The following is a 17,527-nucleotide window of genomic DNA, read 5'->3' on the forward strand; positions in this document are numbered from 1 at the left end:
AAGCCTAACAAAACCTCCTGAAGGAAATCTTTTTAAAAATACTGAATTTTAACCTCTCTTTGGAGAGATTTTTGCCCCCTTTAAAAGTACGTGATTAAATGTAATGTTTTCTTCACTGTATTTACAAAAATTGCTTCTGTTTGAATGATTCTGAAAGAAAAAATATTTTGGAGGTTTTAGGCTAGATTTGCTTTTGTATGTTGAAGTGAATAGGAGCAGGAAAGCAGCGTCACCATCAGATTTAAAGTGTATGTTGAATGATTTTTAAGCAATCTAAAAATATTGAAATAAGGCCATATTATTCTCTCATCACAATATCTCTGTTGCATGCAATTTCTGTAGACTCTTCTTTAGGGCTCTTGCTGGGTAGCATTAACTGAGAATATGGCCCAAATTACATATGAAAAAACAAAGGGATTTGATTATGTGATGCATTTCTCATTGCATCACATAATCAAAATTTATGCCACTGCTCTTTTTCAACATGAACATATCACCTTTTATTAATTACCTTTAACCATTAATTACCATTAACACATTACCTTTTATTAATATTTTCTTCTTTTTTTTTATCTTTACAGATGATACTTTGGGATTGGGATTTGAAGCAATGGTACAAGCCCTATTACCAGGTCAGTATTTTGTGAATTTAATTGTCTTTTTTTTTTTTTTTGTGAAATGTGATTGAGTACAGATTTCAAAACTGTTCAAACTATAAAATTTCATTTCTTCTGTTGATGCTGTATTTGCCTATTTTTTCCTGTATCTTATATTGTAGTACAGAGAATTATGCAAAATGAAAACTCATCACTTTTGTTTGGACAAGTTTTTTATAATTTCTTTCAGTATAATAAGGGTTAATAAAAATTATGAGGTTGTGGAAATGGTACCTCTGTAAGGGGCTCTAACAATTTGGCTGCCAAAATTTGTTGATTTTGTTGGAAGAGAAAGAGTAGTAAGTTTAATGCTGAGACAAAGTAATGAAAATAGAGATTTAAAAATTGCCAACAGATTTTAAATAGAGAAAAAGACTGAAAGTTAATGTTGAATTGTGAATTACTTTTTATTGTGTGACAAAAACCTGCAGACACTGCTGTCTGAACGTCTATATATATTTTCTTTCAAAGAAATCATGTTGCATTGATTTTTTAAAATTTATTTTTGTTAAATTTGCAATGCATAGGGTACTTACTTGAAACAGAGAACACCATGAAGTGTTTTGACATGTTAACAGTTTGCAATATTTCCATCTATTCCAGAGTGCTGGCAGTGGGAGTGGAGTTGATCTCTCAGTGCTGAACGAGGCTCGGAACATGCTGACGGAGCTCCTGAGTGACCCATGTCTCCCACCACACGTGGTCTCTTCCCTTCGAAGCATTAACAGCCTCATTGGTGCTTTCTCAGGAGCATGCAGGCCAAAGGCCAGCCCATTCACACCCTTTCCTGGTTTCTTCCCTTGTCCTGAAATTGAGGATCCTGCTGAAAAAGACCGGAAGCTGCTCAAGGTCCAACAGCTTTTATTTGCATTCGCGTGTGTGCTGTGGTTAAAAAAAAATAAATAGATAAAGGAAAATTCTCCTAGAAGGAATGCTCCTGTACGCATAGGTTCTCTAGTGAGTACCTGTGGACAATATTTAAGGTCAAAAGGGAGCATCTGTGAAAAAACATTGAATTAAATGGAGATAGATACTAAAATGCAAATTCAAGTGGTTGATAAATAGACAGATACAAGTACTGGTCTGCACCCTGACCACAACATTCCTGAAAATAACAGCAAATATAAGCTGAAGGTGTTATAGTCTCATGATATGGGATGAGCAAGGCTGTTCTTGATTCACAGAATCACAGAATAATGAGGTTGGAAGAGACCTCTAAGATCATCAAGTCCAACCTATGCCCTAACACCTGAACTAGGCTATACCACCAAATGCCATGTCCAGTCTTTTTTTAAACACATCCAGAGATGGTGATTCTACCACCTCCCTGGGAAGACAATTCCAGTATTTTAGTATTCTTTCAGTGAAAATTTTTTTCCTAATATCCAACCTACACCTTCCCGGACGTAGCTTGAGACCATGTCCTCCCGTGTCCTCTTGTTCTGCCAGTTGCTGTAGATAAAGAATTCTAGAGGATTCTTCTACATTCTTTATCTAACTATTACTGTCAGTGTGGCTTTTTCATTGACCTTTTTTCCTCATGAAATTTACTCTTGTGGACAGCAAACCAGCCATCACACAGAAGCAAATCAGCTATGTAAAAGGAAAAATATCCCTTCTTTTTCTTCAACAAATCACTTTATGAGACCAGTTATCACTTCTCCATTACTCAGGGTTAATAGGTGAAAGCAAGATTGTAGTTACTATCTGAAATGCTAAGGAATGTACTGGGAAAAAAATTACAGTATAGAAACTCAGCTGCACCAGTGCTAATAATTCCAGCCCAGTATTGACAGCTTGAAGCTGTTTATTGTGGAGGCTACTCTGGGACATACCCTGTATGTGTTTGCATTTCCAGGAAGTGGGCAACTTGTCCCCAACTGATCATCTGGTTAGCTTAGTATTTTGGAGCCTCATTCAGCTTGTGAAATCTCTGTTGGGAACCATATTTTTTTGGGAAAAACTCAGTGTCTACTAACCAGGTTACTCTGTGGATGATCCTGCAGAACCACTGCAGTATGGAATTCTTTGTAATGTCACAATGGATACCTGCAGAAATCAGTTGGGCAGGGATCACAGTCATTCATTCATTCATGTTTTTCTTTGTGTATTTCTTTAAAAGCTGCTAAGGATTGGCATACCTTTGGATTTTAAAATTTTCTTTACAAGCAGTCAAAATAACATGAAATGACAAATATTCATTGCTGGAGACCAGTTATAAGGAGTATGTGAGATTGAAATATTATGGTTTTTCACAGCTGCGCTCTTTTTATCCTTCCTAAAAAGTAACTTTTTCCTCAAGTTTTGGAGATTTTCTGTATAGAAATTTTCCCTAGTGCTTGCCACCATCATTCAATAATTCTTTGGCTTCGGCATGTTTAAGAGTAAGCCCAAATATTTCCCCCTGTGTATGTTACTGCAAGAGAAAGATTTCATTTGCTTTTAAAAACCAGGTTAGTGAGCAAAAATTCCGGGTTATAACAGAGCAAAGAAAATATCATGAAAGTATTTCTTCAAAATGGATGATTTTGAAAGGTTCCCACTCTCTCTCTCCCTGACTTGGAATATAAAAGGTCTCCCCTGTAGTTTTTTGCTGTAGATTATGTACATTTTTATTTCTCTTCCCTGACTGGCTTCCAAAGTGTGTTCAGTTATAATTTTCAAGTTGATTAGGGGGTCATCAAGTTGATTTGAGGGTTGAAGCACCTCTCCTGCAGTGATTGTTCAGCCTGGAGAAGAGAATGCATTGGGGTTACCTAACTGTGGTCTCCCAGTACCTGAAGGGAGCCTGTAGGAAAGGTGGAGAGGGATTATTTACACAAGGATGTGGTGACAGGATGGGGGGAATGGCTTCAAAGTGAATGAGACCAGGGTTAGGTTGGGTATTAGGCCAGGCTGGATGAGGCTGTGACCAGTCTGGTCTAGGGAAAGGTGTCCCTGTCCACTGCAGGGTGGGTTGGAACTAGAAGATCTTTAAGGTCCCTTCCAACCCAGACCATTCCATGATTCAGTGTTAAAGCTGCCTGCTCTCCTCTATAGGAAAGGAATTAAAGACAGGGAAAAGAATAAAACTGGGCTTCAGACCTTGGGCTAGTCATAACTGCCTATCTAACGCTAGCCCTTCCCTCTGGGTTTCTTGGAAGTGTGAACTTCCCAGTATTCAGAAAAAAGAAATTAAATACGAGACAAAAAGCATTGCAAGGCTACTCTGCAACAGAAACACTTTCCACTTCCATCAGGACTGTCCCTAGGACTGCCCCCAGATCTCCCAGTGTCTGACAGTAGAATGCTTGCCAGATAGGTGGATTTCTGCTGTTATTAACAGTCAAAATTTTAAAAGATTTCACAGTTGAGGCAAGTAAAAGTTGTCTAGGCAAACCCCTGAGTGTGCACATCTCTTATGTCCTGGCCTTGGTGCCTTGGAAGACCTCCACTTGGAGAAAGAGACCATACCGTGGTAAGGTACCACATCAACTATTTATCTATGAAGATTAGCAATAAATAGCCCTTAAAAACCATATATAAAATTTTAACATCTGCTTTTACTTCCATGGACTTTAACCACGGTCAAATTACTCAACAGGGATTAAGTAGCAGGAGCAGCCTGCCAACCCCACAGCTGAGACGATCCTCAGGAGTTTCTGGCTTGTCACCCATGGAATCAGCATCATCTAGATGGGAAAGGAGTAGCATTAGCAAGAGATCCCACCAGGAATATAACACAGCAAGGTAAGCACTGGACAGAGTTTTAAGGACAATAATAATGCTGGAACTTGGCAACAGAAGTATTGGATGTAAAGTCTTGGGAATTAAGTCTCCAAATTCTGCCAGCATAAACTGGAAAAGTTAATTATGTACTATGCTGTGTAACTCAGGTTGATCTTAAGTAGAAATCAGGTAATTCTGAGGTTAAATAGTGTGCCCTGTCATAATAAGTAGGCCTCGATATAAGCTTGAGTAGGAAATGAAAAAAAAGTCCAGCAGACATGATTGCAAAACAAACTAGTTTAGTCTCTAGACTTGTACTGGCTGCCTCTTTCTTTTTGTTTAATATATGTACCACTTGCCAACTTCCATATACCCATGCATATCTAAAAAGGTGAGACAATTTTCTTGTGGTTGGTAGCTGCTGTTGTGGGTATTATTTATTATTCCTTCAGTCATCAAGCAAGTTTTAAGTTACATTAAGGTAGTAATTTCTTCTCTGCTTGTTAGTAAATATGGTGCAAATAGAGCTTTTATTTCCAGAATTAAGATAACATTCTGAATTAGGATTAAAATGAATGTTTTTTTTTTCTTTTTGTACAATGTTGTATATTAGCAAAAATTCACACATTTAATTTTATTTAAATGTATAGATGAGTATGCCTTTGCTTCTGAAATCTGTAAAAATGTGTGTGGTTTTGCTTTTCTTGTTTTGTTGGTTTTGTTTGTTTAGGTTTTGTCTGGTTGTTTGGTTTTTTGTTTGTTTTTTTCTTTAAATGGTTCTAACATAGGTCATAAGGAAAGTATTACAGATGTGTTCTTATAAAAGAAAACATGAGTTATGCTGATAAGTGGTAATTATTAATAGTAGATGGAAATGTATATACACATGTCCAAGAATTTACTTATCAGTATTATATTGAATATTAAATTAACTACTTGAATAATTTTGCCCTTTCAGTGGGTTTCCCTCCTTGGATAAAATATGATCTTTAAGTTTTTACATTGTAAAACTTAATTGTGGTTTATTAATTACAATTACAATGAATTACAATTGAAGATTCTAATATGAGCAGTAGTAATCATTACAAGATTGTATTTTCATGCTGACCTGGTTGCTGGCGTCCAGATGAACCTCCTCAGTTGTATCCACTGGAAATAACCAGGGACCAGAGAAATTGCTTTAGCCTTAGCAACCATGGGATTTCAATTTGAGACTCAGCCCTCCTGCTGCAGTCTCAGTGTACATTTACAGAGGGTTTCCTCACTTTCCTTACTATTCACAAGCAGCTCTGGGGAACTTCTGTTTTAGGTGTATGCAGATTTTTAATTTGGTTTTTCATTCCAACACTAGCTCAAAACGTAAAGTTCTTCCTCATGTTGAGGTGAAGTTTCTCATGTTTCTCAAGTTTATGGCCATTGCTCCTTCTCCTCTTGCTGGGCACCACTGAAAAGGGTCTGGCACCATCCTCTTAGCCCACCTTGGAGATATTTATATACATTGATGAGATCCCCTCTCAGCCTTCTCTCAACTAACCAGGCCCAGCTCCTGGGCCTGGGAGCTGCTCCAGATCCCTCATCATTTTTATGGCCTCCACTGGACCCTTTCCAGTAGCTGGAGATACACAGGAATAAATCCATGTTTATTCTTGAACTAATTTTTCATATGCATGTATTTAAACTAATGATAGGAGATCAAGTATTATTTCTGTATTGGTCTTTTTTTGCCATCAGCTTAAGATGTTTTGGTAAATACTATTTTCCCCTCCAGAAGCAAAATAGTTTTACATTAACTATTTTCACTTTGAAGTAAACACATACAGTTATTTTTAATTGCATATTCCATTTTTGTTCCCTAAAGGAAATATAATTTTAAATCATGGAGTGAAATTTTGTCCCTGGAACAGCAGATGGCAGGATTGAGCAATTGAGTTTAAGGACTTGGCCGCGGAAGCAAAACACACTTTGCTGTCCAAAACAGCTTTAGTTTTAAGGTTATATTAAATAAAGTATTTATAAATAATTGAATAATAAATTATTTATATGTATATATTAAAAAGTGTAAATATGTTAAATTTATGTGGCTGTGTAAGGTTTTAATTATATTTTAATTAATTGTATTTCCAAAGTAATCAATCCTCACATCTGTTAGGAAACAGCCTGCTTCAAATGCTCAAGGAAAGTAGCATGTTAAAAAGTAAACCTATCATACCTAGTCTATTTACTGCATCATTTTAGGACTGTGTTAAGTATTGTTGCTTTCAATCAGTACAAAGCAGTTTTTATTTCACGTAATTAACATGTATTTTCTAGCTGGTTTTGCATTCAACGAGTAAGTAGTATTTTTCTTGAATTGTGGTGGACCTGTCACACTGCAGTGTAGTTCTTTTAAAAGCATTTTATTTAATACAAGTGGAAGACAAACTAGGAAACTAAGAAAAAGAAATCCTTACTGTTTTCTTTTCAGCCAAGGATCTCACTCAAATGGGTCTTTTGGTGCAAACTTGCTGACAATACCAAAGCAAAGATCATCCTCTGTGACCTTGGCTCATCACATGGCTCCCAGACGAGCAGGTAGGATCATGCAATTTGTACAGTAACAGGATGGCACATCATGCTGGAGCTCACCTCTAGGTTGGGGGTGGCTCCGTGTGGTGGAAAAGTCTCTCCTCCAACCTGTGCTTTCGAAAAAACCTCAGAAGTCTTCTGTTGTCCGGTCTCATGGTTGTTTATTGCAAGTTATCTATAAGATTTTCTTCTTGAGCTGCTGTGGTTTGCTCAGCAGCTCAGGCAGAGGCACACACACACCCTGACATCCTCTCTGACTCCTGACTGCTTCTTCTCTCTCCCCACCCCTGGCTGCTGCTATCTTTTATATGGTACATTACATGTTTAATGTTTATAGTTTTCCCCCAATGCCTATTACCTATATTAAATGGTGCCCTTCTACTCTAAACCAATCTGTGAGTGCCAACATCAGCAAGAACATGGAGGTAAGGAAGAAGAGAAAGGGAGGACAGGGCAGGCCCAAATCCCTCCATGTTAAAACCTCTGACCCCCATGTACAAGACCTAAAACTCCCCTGTACAGCACTCAAAAATTCTTCCCTTTACTTTGGGACTACTTCTACTCTAATATCTAAACTTTTGTGACTTCTTGTTCTTCCTGCAAGGTTGGTAAATCATTCCATGGTTCAAATCCAAAATCACAGCTGTGTCCAGCTGCCTGCCAGGGTCTCAAATGCTTCTGACCTGGACCCGGAACATCCAAAAATTTCTGAGGGACATTTTGAGTTCTGACAACATCACAGGGCTTTTCATGTAAACATAGCACTAAAATAACATCAGCATGTCCCTCGTTGTTTAAATCCTCTCTTTGTAAACAGCAACGACGTTGTTGTCATCTGAGCCCCATGTCATGTTTGTTTTGGAAGGTGCTTCTCCTGGCCTGAGTCCCGTGGGTTCGCCAAGTCATGGATCTGTCTCCAGCGGGGCTTTCAGCAACTGGTCACCTGTAGAGTTCCCTGACACTGCTGATTTCCTCACAAAACCAAGCATTAATATACACAAGCCTCCAGGACACACACCTAGCTCTCCAGATTTCCAGCAGCCAGTTAAAACACCTGTAGGTTATATGTGTAGCAGGTACTGTAAACTCTGTTATAACTTTGGTCGCTTCATATGGGTTGAAAAGAATGCAATTAAAATAAAAAACAAAAAACCAACCAACCAAACAAAAAATCAAGTCCTGTTCCCCTACTAGGATGGAAAAAGGGCATAAATCTCATCATAATCTGTAACTGTGTTACTCAGGGCAGAATAAGGAATGCTGAATGTATGTCACTGCTTTGACATGGTCCATCTTTCTCAGCAGCTGTTATTGTAGAGGAGCAATATTTTGTGGAATTTTAGAAAAGGAGGGTTTCTTACTTGGGAATTGGATTCTGTCTTTCTGAATACTTTCTCAGCTATGAGCCCTACTTTAATAATTCAGGTGTCTAACTTTGGGGGAGGTGATGGTTGATTATTATCTAAGGACAGACTAAATCTGTGTGTGCCAAATTTAGGAGAAAATACTCAGGTCAGTTGTTAGAGGAACCTTTACAAGCCTTTTTAAAAAAAGTAATCTACAGATATTTTCCAGTAGAAGACAGCAGTAGCAAAAGAAGAAAGTTACTGAATGTTGTAAATATTTTTCATGTATTCTGTAAGCTGTGGACGTCAGATACTGAAGCCTGTTCCAATACCAGAACCAGACTTTGCAGAATACAGAGACAGAAAATCAGGTGGGATTTCAAAATAGACAAATACTTGATATCAACTTGCTGCATTTTTTTCAAGCCAGTTAAATTAAAATTTCACTATTTCTACATATTTTTCCTATATTTTAACCCATGTATGTATTTTACTTTGTTTTGTGTTTTAGAATAATCAAAATTAGATTAAATATTGCCTGCTTCATAGGAAGGAAACAGGCTTCCACTAATACCTTCATAGTTCTGTACTCCATGCATCAAACAAGTGCTCTACCAACTAAGCTAAACTAATTGCTTGAACCATTTTTTTTCCTAATAAAAACTATGCTTTTAGCTTCTCTTAATCTTCAAATAGGTCTTCTGTAATAAATTTTGTCCTCTATGAATTTTTGCATACTTCTTAAATAAAATGTGTTAGAAACAAGCTATTACTTGTATTTCTGTGACAAATATGTATGATCAGTTAAAAAGTTATTAGACAATAGTAATTTACAAATCAGTTACTGATATAATATTTCTCTGTGTGTTTTCTTTAAGGTGAAATTGCAAGTGCTAATGTCTCCAAAGAATCTTTCCACCATACAGAGAAGAGGAAAGATGAAGGGAAGGAAATGATCGATCAAACACAAAATACACTGCTTGTAAGCATGTAATTGCAAAAAAAAAAAAAACCCAAAAAACTACCAAAATAACCAAAAACAACAAACTCTTGCAATAACTTTTCTCAATTCAGTATTTCTTTATCATTTCTAACTTACTGTGAAGAGGCCTTTATGTTGCTAAAACAGTAATTTCCAAAGGGTCATTGTGCATGGTTGGAATTCAAATCTCCTTTTAACAATTGTTTGTCTTGCATAAATGTCAGCAGCAAATGACAGGAAAGGTTGTGGTTGTATTGATTTTGTTGATCAATATTGATTTGTGTAGATTTAATGTTGAAGAGGGTATGCTCAAACACTGACTAATATTTTCTTTTGGAACTTCATGAAAGATACAGCAGTGGCAGTGAGACAGACAAATGAATGTTCAGTACAGTGTTATTAAAATTTTGGGTTTATGCATCAGGTGTTTTTAAAACTTGTCCAATTAACCTATTCTTAAAGCTCAGTAAATCTTTGGGTTTAGCCTATGCATATTTTAGCTTTGTTTTATTAACTCATCTTGTCTAAAAATAAATGAGAAGGAAAATTTAGCACCATCTTAGACAGCCCTGGAATCTGCTGCCCAAACCAGGAAAACTCAAGACTTTAAGTGTGCTATTTGTGATATTGATTTATGATTTTCTCATAGCCATAGTTGCAACACCATTCAATAAATTCACTAGTGATTTATCATTTTCAAGGCTTTTTTTGCCAACACAACTGATAAATTAATTTTCATTGTTATTTTAGAGATGATCAAGTATCTTAATCTCATACAGGTGGAACAGAGTTCTGCATTAGAAACAATGTTATTAGACCATGATTCACTAATGGAGAAGATGAGCAATTGGAATTTCCAAGTTTTTGACCTTGTAAAAGAAATGGGAGATCAGTCTGGAAGGATCCTCAGCCAGGTTTGTTGTCCTTTATTATGAGACAGTAGGTAAAGCTGTCCTTTATTTAAACCATGAAGAAGTTTTGCAATCAACATTCATGTGAATACTTGAAATTACATTTATGTGAAAACCTTTCAGAAGCAGAAATATGACTTCTCATGTGCTCCATGTCATTGCAAACCATACAAAATGGTTTATCTATAGAGAACATGCTCCAGTTTTTCTGATTTTTTTTCTCAATATAAATAGGTTAAAACCACACTGACTAACTAGGTTTTGCTATAATCTACCATTTCCTGTGCAGAATGATCTCCTGCTTTCAGAATAACTACTCTGTTTGACAACCATTGCTTTTTTCTTTATTTCAGTAAAATATTTCTACTCCACCTGTGGGGGAAGTGATCTTTTAGGCAGCCTTTTTCTCTTGATCCTACAAACAGTGGGATTTTTTTCCATGCTGCTTTCTGCACATAGTGTCCCTTTTATCTCTTTCTGACTAATTTCCACGCAGTTTCATGTTTGCTGAAGCCAAACCTGCTGGCAGGTGCAAGAGTAGGATTCTGTTTGTTCTTCCCCAGCTTCTCCCATTTATCAAGGTCATCTGGAAGCTTCTGCCTCCTTCTTTAGAGTGGATTTAGTGATCATGGATCTTCTGTTCTGACCGCTAAACAGTTTTATTTCCAGTATCTTAGTTTTCCACCCTGGAGTGATGTCCTCTAATTTTGCAGCTCCTGTTCCTCTGAGCACCTCCCATGCTTCAGAACTTCTTGTTCCTCTCTTGTGTCTAGGAAAAAAGTTATAAAAATGACTAGGAATTACTTGTTTTAAATAATTTTTTTAATATTTGCAGCCTTGTGTGGGGGCGATTAGGCCTTGAAGTACACTAAGTTCTACATATAAGCCATAATATATGGTTTATATGCATATATGGAAGTTCTCAGTATCTTTTTGAAATACTTCTTCATTTATCAGCTCGTTTTGTTAAAAACACTCAGGAGAAATAATAATAAATACAAGAAATAGCATCTTTTTGCCAAAGTCTCAGAAACAACTTGGGGAGCTGGTGTTGTTTGTTTGTCTTTGTTTTGTTTTGTTATTAATGACTTTGCTGTTATAAGTAAAAACCTTGAAGTTTTGAATAATAAGTCTGAAAATAAATTTCTACTTTTTAGGTCACTAATGGAATAGATGACTTATTTAGCCTTATAAAAAAAAATTGGGGTATATTACTAAAAATCAGTTGTGCATAGAATTATCTGTAATGAAATAAAAGCTTTTATTATTATTTGTTGAGAGGATCATAAAAATCCACATTTTTGTGCTAAAAAAATATTAAATAATTATTAAATATATATCTATGACAATAGCATTCCAATAATTCTTTCAGTGGTGGAATTTCAGTGGTTTCCCTGTCTGTTGGCAAGTAAAATTTTAAAAAACAAGAATATTTTTAAAACTGAAAAAGCAGAACATGCAACTTTATGTCTTTCAGAATTATATTAATTTTAATCTTTGTTTAGGTTACTTATGCCTTGTTTCAAGACACTGGCTTGTTTGAAATTTTCAAAATCCCCACTCAAGAATTCATGAATTACTTCCGTGCGCTAGAAAACGGCTACCGGGATATTCCCTGTAAGTGCTCCGTGGCTGCACCTGGAATTTTGGTATCACTGGCTCTCCTTTGGTGTGGGCTTTTGTATTTGTGGGCAGCTTAGTGTGTTTTTAGTGAATGCATTTGACAGAGCTTAGAATGGGTCTGATGAATTGCAGGACAAAGTGGGTGGACTCTAAGACTGAATTTCTTAATTCGGAGTTTGAAGATAATCTTAGAGAATTTGAATTAGTGGTTGAATCAAACATTCTGAAGTCAATGGGAGAATAGTTGACGATTTAACAGAATTTTGGGTCAGGTCCTTAACAAAATGAGAAGAAAACAGAGCATTTTGATGGTCGTTATTCACCTTGCTGTGCAGGGCAACCAAATTTATTGGAAAACAAAAAAAACCCACGCTTCCCCACTCCACAGCTGTTTGCCCAGCCCGGTGCTTGTAGGTATCAGATTGCAGGCCATGCTTGTTTCTCCCCATTATTGATTTAAAAGGCCATTTAATCCCTTCCTGAGCCACAGGTAGGATGAAGTGTACATAGACACTGTTTGATGTTTATCTAACTGCCTTCTTAAAAATGTTCAGTGATACATATACCTACCACTAACATTTTAAATTCTATTTTTCCTTTTAGATTTAATCAAAATCTCATAATACATTTTGTACATTTCTCTTTTTTGTTGTTGTTTTTATTATTCTTTTTGATGCCACTTCAGATAACAACTTTTTTCTTGTATCTTGCTGATTTTCAGATCACAATCGTATCCATGCCACAGATGTTCTCCATGCAGTGTGGTACCTGACCACACGGCCCATTCCTGGATTTCAGCAAATCCGTAGTGAGCACCTAATGGAGAGTGATATAGGTGTGTATTCACCCAGGTTATTTTTGTTTTGCTGAAGAATGTTATAATGAACCTACAGCAGGTAAAACAAATTACTCTGGAAGAAAATATCTAATTATTCTTATGACTCATTTCTTTTTTTTTTTACTTTAATATAAGGCAGTACAGAAATATCGCAAAGCACACACCGTTCAGAAATATCATGCAACTGACTTTTAGAAAAATTAGTAGATGAGTAATGGTTAGTTTGTTAGCCAAGAAAACTGGTTCACTTAATAAATTTTCTGTGCTGAATGAAACCTCTGTATTCTGCCATAGTCAGGCTATTTTTAGCATTTGAAATACATTAGGATAATATTTCTTAACTTTATTGGAAAGTTAAATAGACCAAGGAAAAAATACCAAAGTATTTAACTTAATTGAAGTTCTCCTTAATGGCTTTAGTATAAAAATTAATATTTTAGAATTTTCAGTTAGGTATCACATGCAGACTTTTGAACACTGAAGTGACCACCCCAACAATAACTGCATTAGAGCATCTCTGAAAAGGAAATAATACCTCCAAATTAGTTATACCTGCTGTGTGAAGCTCCTTCCACTGAAGCTTCCTTTTGTGTTGTCTGTGACTTCATAGAACTAACTTTTAAATTTAGACTTCATAATTTTTACCAAATTGTATCCTGCAAGTAAAGGATAAAAAAAATTATTGTAAACATAGACTTTGGTGCTAAATGGTTTGTATTTCAGAAAAATGAAAAGAGGGAATCAAGGACTCTCCAAGAACTCTGTTTTTTATGTGTAGCAGAAAAAGGCAAGACACAAGTCATGTGGCTCTTAAAGGGCTGGAATTTTCTCTTTTTTCCAAGTTTGTCCCTATCTCTTGATTGTACCCTATTGCCTTTTCTTTCTCCAAGTGTTTAATGGGTTGGGACTGGAGACTTAACTGGAGAAAAGTGATAACAATAATTTTATTCTCCTCTACAAAAAAAAAAAGAAAAATTAAAATAAGAAATTATAAACTTATTGCTTGGAAACTCTTCCAGTATAAATATTTTCAGGCTTTTAATCCTTGCTTATTCTATTAAGGCAAAAGAGTTCATTTTATATTATGCAAGGATGAAATAAGTGCTATTCCTTTCCCTTATTTTTAAAAGTAGTGACTTTGTCCATGGAAAAGAGGATAATAAAACTGTGAATCTTCTTATCATGCAAATACTACTAAATTAATGGAGTTAATTCCTTTTGCAGTAGTTTCCACTGCCCCCCTCCAGGTTGTCCTGTAGGTTTGCAAGTTCAAGAAAGGGGAAAATTATAGAAATACTAAGGAAGGTGCCAATTAATCTTTTCTTATACAAATTCATTTTGGAGCCAAAGAGTAGAATGCTCTGTTAGTGCTACAAATTTGCAACTCAATGGCACTACAACTTTTCTTCAAAATTGTTGATCTATAAAAATTATAATTGATTTGTCTTTTTTAAAATGTAAGTCCTTGGCAATTATTCAGCTTCATGACACCATAACCATAATGTGTTTGCAACAGTGTCTGGCTGTTTATACATATTTATAATGCATTACAAACATGAATGAAATGCTATTCTAAAAAATATTCTGATTTTGTACTTTGAATTTTTTTTTTTTTTTAGATGAAGCCAGTGCTATTGCCCCAGTTCAAGTCAGCTACACCTCTTCAAAAAGCTGTCCTATTACAGATGACAGTTATGGTTGTCTGGCATCAAACATTCCTGCTTTGGAATTGATGGCTTTGTATGTAGCAGCTGCCATGCACGACTATGATCATCCTGGACGTACAAATGCTTTTCTAGTGGCCACAAATGCACCTCAGGTACAAACCTCTTCACACAGAAAATCACTTCTTTCGTCTGAAATCAGTATAAAGAATTTTTTTTTCTGTTCTATATGTCTAAAGTAATTTGTTTAGGGTTGAAGTATTTAAGGCCTGATTTAAGAAATGGGGAAATTGATGTGTACTATGCTTGTGTAATAATCTTATTTTTCTTTCCTGTTAAATTCTGATGTGTTTTGTCTGTACTGGTTGTGTGTGCATGCAGAAACAACTTTCAATTTCCAAAACTGCAAACACCATTAACCAGTGCAGGATAGGGCAAAGGATTATCTCACAGAGACCTGGCCCTAGGTCTGTCTAATCAACTATGATGGCTGTTTGGATCTCGTAGTAAGCTGCAGAAGAGAAACTTAAATAATAAAAACAACATCAACAACAACAACTGGTACAGCTTGTTAGGAGATAAAGACTTTGAAAATAAACTTTCTAATCAGTTTTCAACAACTCCTTATCTCATTATTACAAAGGGAGTTTAGTATATAAGCACTCACATATTTCTGCTGAACACAGCATACAAGGAGGAAGAAAACCAAACTACACAGATGTCCATCACTAAGTTTCAAAAATACAATCATTCTTCAAAAAACTGCAAAAAGCGTTGGCAAAATGAAGTTTTTTCAGGTTCTATTTAATCTATATTGGATTAATTATTTTCTAGGGTGTTTTTTGTAAGCATGGAAGCTGTGAGTAAAATCTGCTACTGTTTTTATATTTAGTTAGCTCATTTACAGTTAAAATTTCTGCATCAGCATTAAACATAGCCCTTTGAAAACCAGCAATATTTTGCACCATTAGCCATTATAACAGTTCTTATGTGTTTTGGAGTCCTTTTTGTGATGGGGTTTTTTTATTTGTTTTGGGGTTTTTTGTTTATTTCTTTGTTTTTGTTGGGTTGGGGTTTTTGTTGGTTTTGTTTTTCCAACACAATTAAGAGGAATTAAAAACATATACTTAGATTTATTTTATTTCTTGTTTTATTTTTTGCATCACTGTGTGACATAAAACACACACTGCTCCACACATACACTGTGCAAAGTCTTGAGTGGTTTTTGTGTGTGTGCCTACAGTCTGAATGTAGCTTCACTAAGACATCATTAAGGACTTTTAAAGAAAAAAAGAACCTTGCTAATTGTTAAGTTTGGGGGGGATTTCCCTCATCTGGAATTTTTATGTCACTTTAACCCCAAAACTAGAAGTCAAAACTTTTTATTTTTACCTAGTGTTGTTTCTGACTAGCCCTTAAACTTCAGCATATTTAATGGTAACTTTAAAACGTCCCTGTGTCATTTACGGTTCTTTATTTGGGTTTTTATTTCTCCCTGTAGGCTGTTCTCTACAATGACAGATCAGTCCTAGAAAATCACCATGCTGCATCTGCCTGGAATCTTTTTTTATCACGACCAGAATACAACTTTTTATCAAACCTTGATCACGTGGAATTCAAGCGCTTTCGTTTCTTAGTGATTGAAGCAATCCTTGCCACAGACCTCAAGAAGCATTTTGATTTCCTTGCAGAATTTAACGCCAAGGTTTGTTCCAGTTTCATGTCTGCACCGATCTGGTCTTGATCTACCGATTTGATAATTGCTTCTCAGTCATTGTTAGTTTTAATTACTTGCATTTAAAGTTTTATATTATTTAAATTTAAGCCATTAAAAATGCAAATAGAGTATTTCCTTTGCACAAACTACCTGTAGATGGTTTGTAGGTTGCCTAATAAACCCATGGCTGAAGAGTTTAAACTGGATGTCTGTGCCTACCCCAGGTCAATGACATGAACAGCAATGGCATAGAATGGAGCAATGAGAACGATCGCCTGCTGGCCTGTCAAATATGCATCAAACTGGCTGATATCAATGGCCCAGCCAAAGTCAGAGACCTGCATCTGAAATGGACTGAAGGCATTGTCAACGAATTTTATGAACAGGTGGGTATGGAAAGAGCAATTTTCTTTTTGTTTAATGATGGGCAGATGATTGATTCTTTGTTTTGACAGTGGTTTAACTAAATTAAGCTTTATTCCCTGTTTTAAATCTTCAGGTAAGGTATTTCCATCTTCTCATTCTGAATACTGAAATTTATTTTCACAGGTAACTTATTAGCATGATCTTTTAGTTTCTAATAATTGTGTTAGAAAACAAACTCCCAGCCAGTGTTATCAAATTTTCAGGTATCAGGGGATTCTTGACGGGGACAACTTCTTTCTTTAGGATGATGCTGACAAATCAAAATAACTTCTTTCCCTTTCAGAAGTTGAGTTCACAGATGTGTTTCTAGGTGAAAGAATATGTACAAAATCCACAAGACTGAAAGTGTATGCTCAGCTCTAAAGCTCTCAGGCCCATGGAAGTGCTGAGATAAGTAATTACAGCTCAAATTTTTCAGTGAGCAACTGTTCAATGTTTTTCTTCTCCAGTTTATAAAATGGTGGGGGAAAAAAAAACCAAAACAGCAAAACAAACTACTGTACTCTGGATGTCATAGCTCAGTTCATTCTCCTGTGGCCTTGCAGGGGATGCCATTACCAGCATGCCTTGCTATGGCTGATACTTTGCCACTTTCTCTGTTCATCAACTCAGCAACTGAAGTTGAGTCTCTGCCTGCTCTGAATCTGTCCTGTAAAGGCAGAGGAACAGCAGCTCCAATAGAACTAGTTCTCCATCCAGACACAAGCAAAGCTGGAGGGAGGATTATGGACTATGCAGGCCTAAGCCATAATATATTTTAAATCAGCCTAATTACATTTTCATTCACTTAGTCCGTACAATTATTCTCCCCAGTAAGAAGATGCAATCCATGTGGTGGTTCATGGAATCACAGAATATCCTGAGTTGGAAGGGACCACAGGGTTCATCAAAGCCTGCTAGCCCTTCACAGGACACCCCAAAAATCACATCATGTACCTCAGAGCATTGTCCAAAAGCTTCTTGGGCTCTGTCAGGCTGGTGCTGTGACCACTGCCCTGGGGAGCTGTTCCAGTGCCCAAACACCCTCTGGGTAAAGAACCTTTTCTTGATATCCAAACTAAACCTCCCCTGACAGAGTTTTATGCCATTCC

General features: G+C 36.2%; 1 protein-coding gene across 1 annotated transcript in view; it reads left to right on the plus strand.

Moving 5' to 3' along the window:
• PDE3B (phosphodiesterase 3B) overlaps positions 1-17,527 on the plus strand; it is an 87,302-nt gene that overhangs the window by 63,324 nt on the left and 6,451 nt on the right. The window contains exons 2-14 of the mRNA XM_002198179.7: positions 582-632; positions 1,260-1,505; positions 4,240-4,385; positions 6,829-6,935; positions 7,795-8,005; positions 8,573-8,646; positions 9,154-9,257; positions 10,037-10,171; positions 11,674-11,785; positions 12,513-12,626; positions 14,249-14,448; positions 15,795-15,998; positions 16,235-16,396. Coding sequence (XP_002198215.5) covers positions 582-632; positions 1,260-1,505; positions 4,240-4,385; positions 6,829-6,935; positions 7,795-8,005; positions 8,573-8,646; positions 9,154-9,257; positions 10,037-10,171; positions 11,674-11,785; positions 12,513-12,626; positions 14,249-14,448; positions 15,795-15,998; positions 16,235-16,396 — 1,866 coding nt within the window. The remainder of the gene's footprint in view (positions 1-581; positions 633-1,259; positions 1,506-4,239; positions 4,386-6,828; positions 6,936-7,794; positions 8,006-8,572; positions 8,647-9,153; positions 9,258-10,036; positions 10,172-11,673; positions 11,786-12,512; positions 12,627-14,248; positions 14,449-15,794; positions 15,999-16,234; positions 16,397-17,527) is intronic.

The sequence above is a fragment of the Taeniopygia guttata genome, chromosome 5 (genome assembly GCF_048771995.1).
Source record: "Taeniopygia guttata chromosome 5, bTaeGut7.mat, whole genome shotgun sequence".
NCBI classification, from domain to species: domain Eukaryota; kingdom Metazoa; phylum Chordata; class Aves; order Passeriformes; family Estrildidae; genus Taeniopygia; species Taeniopygia guttata.